This window comes from Suricata suricatta, chromosome 2 (assembly GCF_006229205.1).
Source record: "Suricata suricatta isolate VVHF042 chromosome 2, meerkat_22Aug2017_6uvM2_HiC, whole genome shotgun sequence".
NCBI classification, from domain to species: domain Eukaryota; kingdom Metazoa; phylum Chordata; class Mammalia; order Carnivora; family Herpestidae; genus Suricata; species Suricata suricatta.
In genome coordinates this window covers 114,131,883-114,147,579 of record NC_043701.1, presented here as the reverse complement: position 1 = coordinate 114,147,579, position 15,697 = coordinate 114,131,883, and the positions used below count along the sequence as shown (strand labels likewise).

Genomic DNA, 15,697 nt, shown 5'->3' with positions numbered 1-15,697 from the left:
AAAACAAAATGACTGTATTCTAAAAAGGCCTTATGATCATGCACTGCTTTATCACTCACAGCTGATATATTCTAGTTACCAACTTTTGCTTGGTTTTTAAGTGAATCTCTCCAAGTAGTTGTCAACTCTGTGGAGGAAAAATGGTAGGCTAGGGGTTGAAGGGAGTCAGGGGTAGGATGGAATCTTACTTTTACTGTACAGTCACCTTTTTAACTGCTTCATTGTACTTTTCATCCTTTCAGACTATTTAATTTTTTCTCCATGTAAAGTATTAAGAAGATTAAGATTAACAAGATTAAGAAGTGGAGTAAGAAACAGCTAACTAATATTTTTGCCTGGAATGGGAAAGGAGGAAATGGAGAAAAGGAGCAGCAGAAAAGAAACTTTTCATTCAGTTTCTGAAAGATTCATAAAATTGGTTGTTCTTTTGGAAGAATTATTTTATAGAGTTAGAGATAGCATTAACAAGGGTGAAAAGCCGGAGGTATGTGAACTGATTAAACTTAGGTCTGTTTCTTGGAGTCACAGCTGTAGTACTCTGACTTAAGCATGGATGGGGGAAATTACTGATATAAAGCTCATAAGAATACATTTAGATAGCAAAAAATTTGAGTACTTATATATTAGATACAATCTCTTATAAACCTGTACTAAAATCATTGAAAGCACCCTTTCCTGGACTCACGTGGAGACACGCCGTCTCCCCACTCACAGTCAGTCTCTAGAGGCTGCAGGAGAGGCGGGCTCGCTCCCCCAGGGCCCTCCTACCGCACCTCCCGGAAAACCAGCACTGCAGACCTCTCTCCCAGGGCAGCCCTCTTGGAGCTCATTCCTCAGCATTTCTACCTTGGCCAATAAGGCAACACTAACTGCTTACTCCTGTCTTTCTCTCTCAATTTACTGGCTGCTCTTAAAAATACCTGGCAGTTGAGAGGTGCTTGGGTGGCTCAGTGGATCAAGCATCCGACACTTGATTTCTACTCAGGTCACGATCCTGCAGTTCCTGGGTTCAAGCCACACGACTGGCTTCCGTGGACAAGTGTGGAACCTGTTTGGGATTCTCTGTCTCTCCCTTTCTCTCTGCCCTTCCCCTGCTTGCACCTTCTCTCTCTCTCTCTCACAATTAAAAAAAAAAAAAAAACAAAAAACCTGGCAGTTCAGAATTCCAGTTTTTTTAAGGTTTCACAAAATATTTCAGCTATTACTTCTTTCAAAATAACTAAAATAAAGTTTTGAAGACTGAAGTAAAATGACAGGACTAAAAACAAGAAGACATTACCTTATTATCTAAGATCATAGTCCACAACCTTCAGGGGTATGCAGCACTCTCAGCAGTGAATCTTTCCTGGCCTCTGACACAGGACAATCTCAGAAATATTATACAGAAGCAGTGTTCTTCCTCCTGTACTTGGACAGTATAGGCAGAGTTCCTTTTCCTACGTCCCAAGGATCCTGACCCACCCTTTGATCACACACACCAATCAAAACTTTTCTACATCTAAATATGATCCAAGCAGCAGCATGCCCAGAAAATCCCCGTCCACACAGCAGAAATGGTCTCCTCTTTCATTACCAATTAAATATCCCACGTTTCACCAAGCTGGGAAGTTCTCCTAGCTTCAGGCTGGAAGTTATTTACAAACATTCTGTTTAATTCAAACATTAAGACTACTTCTAGGTTACTATTCCTGATGTGAATGCACCTACATCATATTACCTTCCTTTCATCTTGTAACTGCACTACCTTTAAACTCGCACAAGGCCCACTGATCAGGAAGCCTTCAAATGTTGCCCAACTGTTTAATTCAGTGTTCTTCCTGTGTGACTGTCCAAGTCACACCTTCCTCCTCCCCCACAGTCCTACCTGGTCTTTGCCCTCAATGTGTACTCTTAATTCTGTAATACCTTTCTGTATTCACACTTAACTACCCCGCCCCCTGCCCAGTCTGGCAATACTGGACTTCCTAAATGGCCTGGACCACAGGTCATTATTTCAACAATGTCTCTGTTGAACCACAGCACCCCTTACACTTGTATAGTCCGTCCTATCCTCGGTGCTGGCTCTGCACCACCATTCACCATGGTGAGACGCGCATGAGAAGAAACACAAAACAAGTGAATTCCCAATAAACTCATGCTTCCTTCAACTATGCCCTAATGTTCATAACCCACAATTCCTCATTAAACCTGGATCATGTATTTACCTCAGTAGGTCCAAAACCTCTGTTCCCATTTAGTTATAATATCTCCTCACCTCACTGAGCAAATCAACTCTACCCTAAAATGTTCCTGTAACTCCTAATCCTAACCCCTCTGGGACCTACCTCCATTCTCCTTGACAGCAACCCTCCACCTCCTCCTTCTCCACTAGTCTTTTCCCTTTTCTTCTTTACCTTTCTGCCACCAAACTCTGGAAAGACCATATTCTTTTACTTTTAATTATACTTGCTGTCCCCAGTGAATGCAAAGCAGTCTGAATTCATGGATCACTTTCTTTGATCACATTCTTCATATCCTCCTTTTCTTCTGGGTCACTCTATTAACACAACATTCACAAGGAACTCTGTTTTGCGACCTTCTCTTTCTTTGGTTTTGACACAGGATTTTTCAGATAATGGGAGACAAATGTGAGGAGGGGCTTTTTAAAGTTATATTCAACACCCACCGACTTCCTCCAATTAATTCTGTCACTTCAGAATGTAGGCCTTACAGGCGAAACTGACTGCCACTGTGACTTCCACAGTGTGCAGTGTTTTGTGCATGTCAGGTGTGCTGGGATGGGAAAGACGAGCACCAGTACCTTATATTATCCTGGTTTTATTCCTACTCCTCTGGCCATTGTGGGGGTGTTTTTATTAATAATTGGGTAGATATTTTTTAAAAAGCCTTTAGAATTTACAAGGGTGTCTGGGTGGCTCAGTCGGTTAAGGGTCCAACTTGGTCTCAGGTCATGATCTTGCGGTTCGTGAGTTCGAGCCCCGCAGCAGGCTCTGTACTGAAAGCTCAGAGCCTGGAGCCTGCTTGAGATTCTCTGTCTGCCTCTCTGTCTGACCTTCCCCTACTCACGATCTGTCAAAAATAAATAAACATTAAAAAAAAGAATTCACATATCAGATAAAAGAACCACAGAACACGTGTTCAGTAAATATTTGTTACACGACTACATACAAGTCATTAATCCATGGAAAAGATTATTATAAATGGTATCAGGGAAAAATCAAATTTTATTCCCTCCCATATAGAACCAATTGTGCAAATGTCAGTTACTGAAAAGTTCACCTTTTCTCCAATAATCCATCTACACAGCAGAGCCAGTCCTGTCATACATCAATTTCCCATAGCAGGCCTATGTCTGTTTCCGGATTTTACTCTGCTCAATTTGTCAATCCAGCTCTGTGGCAATAGCATATTGTGTTAATAACTTTAGCTTTTGTGGTAAGTTTTGATATAAATTAAGGCAAATTCTCCCTTCCCCAATATACATGTCTTGTTTTAAAGAGTGTTTTGCCTGTATCTAAACTTTTATTCTTCCATAAAAATTTTAGGAAAAAATTCAACAAAAAAAGCCTGTCAGTATTTTTATCATAGGCATTGCATTTAAATGTAGCTTTCAACAGTTTTATAATTTTCATTAAAAACATGTTGTACAACTTGTGTTTATCATGTATTTTTTAAATGTTTATTTTTGAGAAAGAGAGAGAGAGAAAGAGAGAGAGAGAGAGAATGGGAAGGGGCAGAGAAAAGAAGACAGAGGATCTAAAGTGGGTTCTGTGCTGGCAGGAAAGAGCCCAAGGCAGGGCTCAAACTCCCGAACTATGAGATCATGACCTGAGCTGAAGTCAGACACTTCACTGACGGAACCACCCAGGCCCCCAGTTACTGTGTATTTTTGATACTACTGTAAATACTACCTTTATAAAGCTTCACTTTCAAACTGTGCTGGGTACACAGAAATACAGTTGAGTTTTGTACACTTATTTTATATCCAGCAGCCCGTAAATTCTTATTAATCCTGACAGATTATTTACAGACCTTGGTTACTTTCTATGCAGATTACTGTATTATCTGTGTATAAAGACTGTTTTCCAATCCTTCTACCTCTTCTTTCTTGATTTATGCATCATTAACAGTAAAAGTGTTACACAGAAGTGGTGACAAACACGCTCCCTTGACTTGCTCCTAATCATAAAGGAAATGCTTCCAGCTTTCTACCATGAAGTATGTATCCTGCATTGTATCAGGCTAAAAACATGATCTTCTATTCCTAAGATACTAAGAGCTTTTTACTAAGAGCTCTTCTAAAAAGAATATTTTATTTTAACACAGGTTTTTTCTGCATTTGAGATAATCATAGCTTTATCCTTAAATCTGTTACTACAGAATATTATAAATATTTTTTTTCCTCAAACGAAGCCAGTCTTAAGTTCCTGGAATAAACACAACTGGTCATACATAATATGTTATCTTTTTCTTATACACTGCTAAATTCAACTTGCTAATATTTTAAGGTTTTTCTATTCATTTACAACGGAGATAAATTAAAACCCATGACAAGTTTTAGAACTGTTATTATGCTACCCTCATAAAAAGGTTTAGTGACTGTTGCCTCTTCCAGAGTTTGCATCAAGTTGTTATTATAATCTGTTCCTTATATGTTGCTAGAATTTGCCAGTGAAATTCGATGGGCCTGGAGTATTCTTTATTAAAACACATGTCCAATACTATTTCATAGGTATGAAACAATCCACGTCTTCTAATCCTTCCTTTGAGAGAGTGCACGCAAGTGGGGGTCGGGGGGAGGGCAAAGGGAGTGAGAGAGGATCTTAAGCAGCCTCTGTGTCCAGCACGGAGCCTGACACAGGGCTCCATCCATGAACCGTGAGATCCTGACCTAAGGTGAAATCAAGAGTCAGGCGCTTAAACAACTGAGCCACCCAGATGTCCCTCGTCTTCTAATTCTTATGTCAGTTACGGAAACATATTTTTTTCTAGGAGTCTGTCTAGGTTTTTACACTTACTTGCAATCATTAATTTTCCTTATTTTTACCAGCTGCAGCATTGTCATTATGTTTCCTTTATCATTCCTAGTAGTTTTTTTGGTGGCTTCATTTTTTTCATGATTGGTTTTATAAAACTGTCAAATATTTTTGTATTTTTGTATAACCAACTTTTTGGCTTCACTGATTTTCTTTACTGTATATTCATTTTCTGTATTTTTATTCACTCTTCTAGGGTATATTCACTTCCTATTAATTTGTCTTACCTTTACGATTCCCATTCTTTCATTATTTATGGGTTTACATTGAAAATCTTTTCTTGAGCATACACTGGATATTAAATTAATATTCTACCTTCTTTTATAACAAACACAGGACTATAAATTGGTCTTTGAGTACTATTTAATTCATTATGTTTGATTTGATTACCAATATTTTCTAATTTCTATTATATTTTCTTTTACTGAAGAGATCTTTCTTACTCCCCAAGCGTAGTGGGTATTTAATGATCTTACTGTTCTGCACCAAAGCCAGGGAGTGTAGTAAACACACTACCAGTACCCTGAAGCTTGGCATCTGCTTTCCAATCTAGCATTTGCTTAAATTCCATAAATCTTACACGAGTACTTTAGATATGAACCCTGCACTTATTTGAGGCACAGTATACTATACATGGCCACTAGATAAGCTGCTACTTAATTAAATCTGCTATATCCTTACAGATTTTTTAAAAATGTGTCATCTGACTACATCAAAATAGGAAAACGTCTACATATCATAAGGGGAAATAATCAACAAAACTAAAAGACAATCTGCATGAGAGAGGTATTTGCAAATGACATATCCAATAAAGGGTTAGTACCCAAATTACATAAAGAACTTCTACAACTAGGGGCACGTGGGTGGCCCAGTCAGTTGAGCGTCTGGCTTTGGCTCAGGTCATGATCTCACAGTTAGTGAGTTCAAGCACCGCATTGGGCTCTGTGCTGACAGCTAGGAGCCTGGAGCCTGCTTCAGATTCTGTACCTTCCTCGGTCTCTGCCCCGCCCCCACTTGTGTGCATGCTTGCATGCTCTCTCGCTCGCTCGCTCGCTCGCTCTCTCTCTCTCTCTCTCTCTCTCAAAAATAAACATTAAAAAATTTCTTTTAAAAAGATCTTATACAACTCAACACCAAAAAGCCAAATAATCATCAAAGACATTTCTCCAAAGACATCTAGATGGCCAATAGACACTTTGAAAGATGCTCAACATCACACATCATCAGGGAAATGCAAACCAAAACCAGAGTATCACCTCACATCTGTCAGAATGGTTAAAATAAAAAACACAAGGAACAATAAATGGTGGCAAGAATGTAGAGCAAAAGGAACACTCCTGCACTGTTGGTGGGAGGGCAAATTGGAATAGCCACTATGGAACCAGTGTGGAGGTACCTTAAGGAATTAGAAATAGAATTACCATATGATCACGTAATTCCACTACTGGGTATTTACCCACAGAATACAAAAACATTGATGCAAAAAGATATATGCACCCCTCTGTGTACTGCAACATTGTTTACAATAGCCAGATTATGGAAGCAGCCCAAGTGTCCAACAGATGAATGGATAAAGATGTGGCATAGACATTCAATAGAGTATTACTCAGTTGTCAAAACGAATGAAATCTTGCCATTTGTGACAACATGGATGGATGTATATGGTATAATCCTAAGTGAATAAGTCAATCAGAGAAAAACAAATACCATTATGTGGAATTTAAGAGACAAAACAAATGAACAAAGAAAAAGGAGACAAACTAAAAAACAGACTCTTAACTAAGGGGAGAAACTGACAGTTACCAGAAAGGAGGTGGGAACAGGGAATGGGTGAGAGGTGAAGGGGGAATAAGAGTAAGTACATTTATCATGATGAGCACTGAGTAATGTACAGAACTGATGAATCACTGTATTTTACACCTGAAGCAAATGTAACGCTGTATGTTAACTAAACTGGAATAAAACAAACAAAAAAACCCAACAAAACAAAAAATCCTTTCATGTACCAGTTACTGAAAGCAATGTTAAAAACCTCTCACCATGATGTTGGATAGGTTATTTCTCCTTATAGTTCTATCAGTTTTTTGCTTTATATATTTTGAGGCCACATTAATAGATGTACACAAAAACAGAAATATTCTATTTCTTGTTGAATTAAACCTTTATAGTCATTCTGTAATGATCCTTGTTTTCTCTAATATTTTTGCCTTAAAGTTTATTTTTGTTCAACCATCTTTCTTTTCGTATCTGTATGGTATATGCATTTTTCATCCCTTTATTTTCAACAACTTTCTGTATCTACAATTTCTGTGTCACTTCAACTAGTATATGACTTAAATGTCTCTTTTTAAATTTTTTTTAATGTTTTATTTATTTTTGATAGAGAGAGACAGAGCATGAGAGGGGTAGAGGCAGAGAGAGGAGAAGAGAACCAGAGGCAGGCTCCAGGCTCTGAGCTAGCTGTCAGCACAGAGCCTGACGTGGGGCTTGAACCCACAAACGTGAGATCTGACCTGAGCCGAAGTTGGAGGCTTAACCAACTGAGCCACCCAGGCACCCCTAAATGTCTCTTTTTAAATCATTCTTACATCTTTATCTTTAGGTGAACAACCAAAGAGGATATAGTCTTTTGGAGTCAAAATTTATGGGGTGCTGGTCTCTGAGACACCCTACCTTGGAATGGCCCTGTGCTTTGTATCCTGAGTTGCTCTAGGCCATAAAAACAGACGCTCAAATCTAGAAGATTCAGCAAATTCCCTCTAATGTGAACACTGGCTATCAAAGCTCATCTTACCTTTTTCGATCTTTGCCTTCAGTTTCTTATCTGAATTTCTTACTTTCTTGCTAGCTCATGAATGCCTTTAAGAAGATTTTAGGAAATATTCTATCTGGATCGTTTAGTTGTTCTCAGCAGAAAGGTCAGTCCGGATATCTAGTTATCCTAACTGACCTATTCATTCTCCACTGGCTTCACTTCATTTCCCATTCACTAGACGAAGGCTTACTCTTTGGCCTACTATTTATGGTGTTTGATAGCATCTCCTTGAGAGACCTCATCGCTCCCCATACAGTCATCCCCATCTATCAAAGTGACAATTACATGAAAAACTCTCAACAAATTTGGAACATATAAATCCTGAGGATGGTAGGAGGAAGATGGAGGGGTGGGCTGGGGAAAACCCCACAAATGATACATGTTTTTACAAGAATTACCCTGGGCCACTGCATCCCAGTGACACTCACTTGTCCCATGAATCCAACTACTTACGAGCATGCTCTAAGGACTGACCTTCTCTCCGAGATTTACACCTACAATTTTAACTGCTGGATAAACATTTCCCCCTGGATTCCCACCACTAACACGGACTCAATATGCCCAAATCAAGTGCCATCTTCCCACAAATTTGCCCTTAGCTATCAGTTTCCAAACCTCTGAAAGATACTTGGAGTCTCTGAGGACTCCAGACAAATCTTGGATTCATCTGTAAGATGTCCTTTTTCTTTTCCATATAATCACAAGTTCTTCCAGCATTCATTTTTTTTAAGCGACAGAGACAGAAGAGGAGGAGGTGGTGGGGAGAGAGACAGAGAAGGGAGAGGGAGAGGGAGAGAGGGAGATGGGGAGACAGAGAGGGAGACAGAGAGGGAGAGGGAGAGACAGAGAGACAGAGAGACAGAGAGACAGAGAGAGAGAGAGAGAGAGAATCTTAAAGCAGGCTCCATGCTCAGTGTGGAGCATGATATGGACTCAATCCCACAACCCTGGAATCATGACCTGAGCTGAAATCAAGGTTTGGATGCTCAACCAACTGAGCCACCCAGGTGTCCCAGCATTCACTCTTAGTCTACTTCACCTATTCCATTCCCTCTGTCACCCCCTTATTCCAGGTCTTTGCCAGGTCTAGTGTCTGGTTAAGTCTATGCAAATCTACACAACAGATCTTGCTTCCAGTCTCCCTAACTCCAATTCTGACTGTATACATGAGATGAATTAGCCTTAAAACATTGCTTTGCATATTACCAATCTACTCAAGAATCTTTAACAGGCAGTTTGACAGTTTAGTAGTTTACTGCTGCCTGTGCTGAAGATTTCACCTGGTCAACAGTTGGCCAGGGAGGTTAAGGAAAAGATGAAGGATATCAGAGAAGCTATAGCCCCCGACCAAGAAAACAGCAGGCCTCCTTCTTGGTTGATGAGGACTTCTAAAAGGCTGTGGCATTTTTCCTCAGCCTCTGCCCATTCACAAAAAGACCAGTGTAAGGAAAAGCAGAGCTCTTTTCCCTGACCTCACACTTGAATCCCTTACCCCTCCCTCCAAGTTCTACTAGTACTTGCATGCTCCCTCTAGTCCAATCTGACTGGTCTACTTCCTGTTCCTGCATCAGGCTTTGTCATTCCTACACCCGTCATGATTCTGTTCATGCGTTTCTTTCTACTTAAAACTGTCCTTGTCTATTCTAGAAGCCAGATTCCATCATGAAGCTGTCCTCAATCATCAGTGACTGCTCCTTTCCCTAAATGCCATAGCTTCTGTCTATGCACTGGGCAATTACAACCTGCTACTATTATAATTTATATTCTCATGGACAAGTCTTTTTTACCATGGGCCTTATAAGAACAGATATAGAGTCTACTACTTCATAAACCTGTTATTAAGAACAATACTATACACGTGGTTTTCAATAAAAGCTTAAAGACTACAATTCATTTGTGTATTATTTAATATCTGTGCGTGGCTTTATACATCTTCCACATGCATGTTCCAGGAGCTCTTGGAAACCGAGAAAATATATGAAAAAATTCTCTTAAGTCGCATTTCTGGGGCACCTGGGTGGCTCAGTGGTTGAGTGTCTGACTCTGGTTCTAGCTCATGTCATGATCTCAAGGTTCAGGAGATCGAGCCCTACATCAGGTTCTGTACTGAAAACACTGAGCCTGCTTGGGTTTCTCCACTCTCTCCTTTCTCTCTGCCCCTCTCCCTCCTTCTCTCAAAATCAAATAAACTTTAAAAAAAAGTCAAATCTCTGATTTTAAAAATTCTGAAAGTGGCAGGACTTTTCAATACTGTGACCTCAGACTTAGGAGGACTTTCTCAGTGTAGGTGGCAGAAAAGCTGCACTTCAGCTGACACAGGATATACTTAGTTGCACAGACACATATAAACATACGCACACACACAGACACACACAAGACTTGCAATGGTCAGACTTCTTAGTTATTAAATGACTGATTTTATGATATAGCCTAGACCTTAAGTCAACTATTTTATAATCAAATATAGGGAACAAACTCACACCTGTTCAAACCTCGTTTTGGTTACAAACACTAGGCTATGTTCATGACACTGATTCTTGCTGATCTACAAACTATGCACAGTGCCATGAAGCAGTCATCTATCCACATCCTGGGTGTGACGCTGGCCCAGAGCATTTAATTTATTTACTTTTTTTTTTACGTTTATTTATTATTGAGAGACAGAGAGCAAACAGGGAAGGGGCAGAGAGAGAAGAAGACACAGAATCTGAAGCAGGTTCCAGGCTCTGAGCAAGCTGTCAGCACAGAGCCCGACATGGGGCTCAAACCCGCAAACCATGAGATCATGACTTGAGCTGAAGTCAGATGCTCAACCAGCCAAGCCACCCAGGCGCCCCCAGAGCATTTGAAAAGAACAAAACTTATTCATCTTTTATCCTTAGCACCAAGAATCTGCTAGGAGCTCAGTAAATGTTTACTGGGTGCACCAGTCCCAACTTACAGAAGGAATCTAAAAATCCACAAACAGGAACATTTTGCCCTCAAATAGCAGGAAAAACTTGAAAGGCTCCTTGAAGGCTTTTACTTTTTGAGTAAGAATAGACGCCAAAGCAAATATATCATCCTAATAACAAAATGACCATAAGAGGCAATAATGAAAAAAAATAGAAACTACTACTTATACTAGCAACATTTGACAATTTTTAAATTAGAAATCAGAGTAGTTTGCAAGTGTAAGATCACAGCTTCTCAGTATTATCCACGTGTCAAATGTCATGCAAAGCAAAGTGTATGCCATTACTAAAGATAAATTGGTTTTCTTCAGTCTGTTGAGAAACTTTACCTAGACTCCTTCATTCATTAGCTGACAAAAACATTCTAATGAGCATGTTCAGCACAAAATGCTGGAATGTCTATTCGTCACCATTTTTTTATCCTGATAAGTTACTTATATCATTGCAAAGCTGAGAAACGAGCACTTTTTTTTTTTTTTAGAAATGATGAAATCATAAAGGAAGTTCAAACACATTTTCACGCGGTGCACCGCTCATTCGTTTATAACTCTACTATACTCTTGGTTTTGTGGACACACCCCAGCGAGCTAGGGGAAAGCGAGCCTCAGACATTGCACATTGCAGCCGTACCTGTTTCTGAGCTTCTACTTTCTGCTTTCTGGTTGGATCGATTGCATCTACCATCCACTTGATCGTGAAGTATGTCACTGCACCAAATATCGTCAAACGGAAAATTAAACCAACAACTTCATTCCGACTCAAGGGGCGAGAAAAGGCCTCAGCGTGCACCATCTTGACTGACCTTAAGAAACAAACAGAAATGTGGCTACATGAGAACTAGACTGGTTAAAACTGGGAGACTGATAAGTAGCTTACACTCAGCAAGAAAAACTTAATCAAATTTAACAATACCTGCCCTAAAGGGTTCTATTTTAAGGGAAAATGAATTTTCAAATGTTAAATAAACACATTTTAAGCTCCCTTTGGAAAATGAAGAAATGTGCTAAAATACTGAGGTTTATTAGACTTTCTAATGAACTTTCCTAAAAACTCATATAATTTAAGCAGACAATAACTCGAGATGCAAAATGCATTCAACATCTTAAGGTATTTGCTCTTTTAAACAGCTTTTACATAACTATTTCAGAAAATCTAGAGATCTAACAAGTATAACACTAACCAAAGGAAGAAAGGCAGCCCATTACAAGTGTGATAATAAGAATTTCTTCTAAGTGCAACGTACAGCAGGTAATTTCTGAGTGAAATATAACCGTGAAAAGACTTGCTTTTCCGGCAGACTCACTTTTAAAGGTTTTCAAGGTCTGCTTAAATTTAAACATGCCATTTCCTCTATTGATAAGTGACATTAATTTTTTGAGCCATCCTACTGTTTCCAACAACCCAGCTAAATATGAAGCAACAGAGTCTTTAAACATTTTTGAACCACAAGAATACAGTACTCACCCAAGAGAGGGAAAACGGAGGCAACATGCCTACTTTTACATACACCTCTGAGCAGCTGCATCAGTCCATGCAGGCTTGCAGAACGCATGCACATGCTATCTAAGGCAGTAACTACCCAGAAAATAAAGGTTGTTAGGGATGCCGTATGACTAGCACATTTTAGAAAATAGGATCTCAGCTTCAAATCATGCCAGTGTTCTCTCCTAGCACAGGACCGTGCTCAGTGCTATGCTGCACGAGTGGAAGAGTGGGGCAGAGAGAGGGAGAGAGAGAATGTGTTCTGCACGCATATGAAAAGGAATAACTGAGAATTTGCACAGACAGTTCAGAAACAGGTAAAACTCCAGAACTGCAGAGATTACGATCTATCGTCCCTCCTCCTCTAAAATTAGGTTTGCCTTCTCACTACGCCTCCTCAAAGATCCACACTGCCCTCCTCTGGGATAGCTCCAACAATTCTGCAAAGCTTTTCATTTGTAGGATTTCCAAGTGTCCAAGACATCCTAACTTAGCCCCAAAGAGTAACTTCTAAGCATTTTACTTCTCACCACTTCTATAGCTGGAGGCACTGGTATCTGAAAACGCCAGGCATCACATTCCCTGGTACCCCGGATAGGCCATTCTCCCCCTTTATCTAGGATTAGTCAAATTCTATCCAAGCCTCACAACCCCACCTCACCTTCTCCATGAAAACTTTCAGATCACATGAATACCCTGTATTATTCATCTGGCCCCATTATTGAGCTTACATGATAACTATTCGACTCAATCAGAATTCTAATCCTTATAAACGGGATTTCTATCTTCACATAAAAGAGAAGCTATTCAGTAATTATCTGTTCAGATAAATGCCAACTGCAGAAAAACTTCCCACTTGCTCATTCCAACTAAACTGCTGCTAGACTTTTGAATGATCCCCCCCCCCCTCCAAAAAGTCAAGGGTTCCACCTATCTCCATTACTAGGTGCTATTTACTTCACAACAGTACCTTATCTAACTTCAATTTAAGAGAATTGAAAGCCTTCATTTCAGATGAAGAAACGTTGCCTAGGGACATTAAGTAATCTGATTCATACCATAAAGCACCTACTGAACATGTATATATAGTGCATACTATATATATACACTACATACAATAATGGCTAAGATACAATTACTTTACTCAAGGAGCACACAGCCCAGTTATTAATTATATTTTTATAAATGGAGCTAAGGAGAATCCACCTAATTAAAATCTCTCCTTATGTAACAAACTGAAGTGTGCTTTCATCCATCAGCACAGATTCCTGAAGAGGAGTGAACAATCCACTTCTCTTAAGTAGAAAACTGACCTATCCAACCTTCATTCCAACAGGCTAAATCTGACAACGCAGTTGGAATATGTGCGATCGTTATGTGGGGATATCGTTCATAGAGAAAAATAAATGAGTAGGCAAAAATCAAGGTTTCATTAACCTAATCTGTGAAAAGTAGTGATGTTCCAATACAACGATTTCCTTTACTTAAAAGTTTGAGTTCGCGATAAAGCCGCCATCTGCTGGATGTCCGCGGAACTCCACGAACAATTAGGGCAATTTTCAGTACATCCCGGGCATGGAGACAATGACACTTTCTAATTCTACAGGGAATATCATGACATAAGACCTCTGTTAGCTGCATATATTCTTGTAGTAGAATACCCTAGACCTATGTCCACCTCTGAAACAGTAGCCCGTCTTTTAACAATGACTCTGAAATCCTGAAATGAAACTGAAACTTCTACTTGTAGGTTGTAACTGTATATACTTTATTGTGCACTCATATATCATTCATATGGTATTGATACACCTGCAATGGAAGGCCGTTGCAGGAGCCATACCATTACAGCAGAAAATACAACCAAAGCTGCATGTACGAACCACGGTAGGACATGGATTTCAATCGTGCATAGACGTTACAATCAACCAAATGAATAGACATCTGTACTTGAATACAGTCTTATGTACAACTAAGAAACAGGGAAAACACTGCAAATTCAGTTACTCGTTAGGCAAACATGATCCCAGGCAGTTTCACTGAAAGAGTTCTCCGTTTCAGGGCAGAAAACTTGTGGAAATCGAACCACCTCGTTACTGAGCAATAGACTGACAGGTGAGGGGCCGAGAGTCTAGTGTTTCTGTCCTAATTCAACGCGGGGTTGCGGAAAGTTTTTCTCAACCCCTGAGTACCAGTTTCGCAGGTAACGAGGCCGCAGGACACTGCCTGTGACAATGCCTGCCACCTTCACATAAAGGACAGGTTATTATGGACAGTACCATCTTCTCCGAAAGCGTGCTCGGACCTAAAGAACCGCCTCCGCCTCTGCACTAGGCGGTGGCAGCGCCGGGGACGACAGTAAGACCCGGCTCCATCCGGCCGCCTCAGCCCGGGACCCTCCGTGCCGAGGTCTCCAGGGACGCCCCCAAACCCCCGCAGCACCCCGGCTGCCTACACAGGTCCCCTCTCAAGTGGCACTAGTCAGGGGGGTAGCGCTAACGGAGACCTAAGGGCCTAGGCCGGGCCGGAAGCCAATGCGAGGCCCGGGACGCCCTTGGAGGTTAATCCGCGGGATGCCAAGGGCTGCGGGACGCCAGGCGGTGGCACCGAGGTGGGACGTGGGAGGAAGGCGCGGTGACCTCTCCTGCCCGGCTTCCCAGGTCCCAGCCGGTCCCCAAGGGGTCTCAACGGGATGCCGCGCCCGTCCCACGAGGACCCCGCTACTCACCCCTTGGCGCACACTGAGGCAGCAGGAGCCCTCAGCCAGCCTCACACAGGAAGGAAACGCCGCTGGGAGAGAATGCTTCCGGCGGGAACCGCGGCCCGCCCCCTCGCACGGAGCATGCGCCTTCCACGGCCGCCGGCGGCGAGGGTGCACGTTTCCGGCTCTCTGGAACCGCGCGGGGAGGGGACCGGAGGGGTTCGCCCAGCAGATACTTAGCCTGCTCTTCCCGCTTGTAACGCTGGCTTCGGCTCCGAGTTTAGCTGCTGAGTGTCAGAGGTGCGATAGAGGAAAGTGGTAAATCACAGAAGGACCCTGCGCAAGTTCGCGTGCTCCGGGCGCGACAATTACACCTCGGGGAGCCTTCTTGAGAATGCAAAGAAATGCTCGGTATCCCCATAGAGTTCTTTCCTGAGTCCACCTGGATCCTAACTCCCGCCCCTCGCCCCTCACCCCTCGTGCACAAACGCAAGCCGCTGTTCTGTCTGTCCTTTGGCCAAAGCGCTGACGCGCATGGCCACCCCCCCGCCCCTGACCATCTGTCTTTCAGTTTCTAGGGTGAGCTCGAGCTGACAAACACCTGGGGGTGGCGCCTGAAAATCCTGCAAAACAACTTTGCCGCCCACCCAGGCAGGACCGATAGTCGGGGGCAGAATAGGTTATCTGGTACCAGTTTTGCATTTCGGCGACT

General features: G+C 41.5%; 1 protein-coding gene across 1 annotated transcript in view; it reads right to left on the bottom strand.

Annotated features, from left to right (window-relative positions):
- ATAD1 (ATPase family AAA domain containing 1) overlaps positions 1–15,395 on the bottom strand; it is a 52,167-nt gene extending 36,772 nt beyond the window's left edge. Inside the window, exons 1-2 of the mRNA XM_029931701.1 lie at positions 15,013–15,395; positions 11,436–11,607 (exon numbers count right to left, since the gene is read on the bottom strand). Of these exons, the coding sequence (XP_029787561.1) occupies positions 11,436–11,597 (162 nt within the window). The 5' untranslated portion in view covers positions 11,598–11,607; positions 15,013–15,395. The remainder of the gene's footprint in view (positions 1–11,435; positions 11,608–15,012) is intronic.
- Between the last annotated feature and the right edge of the window lie 302 nt (positions 15,396–15,697).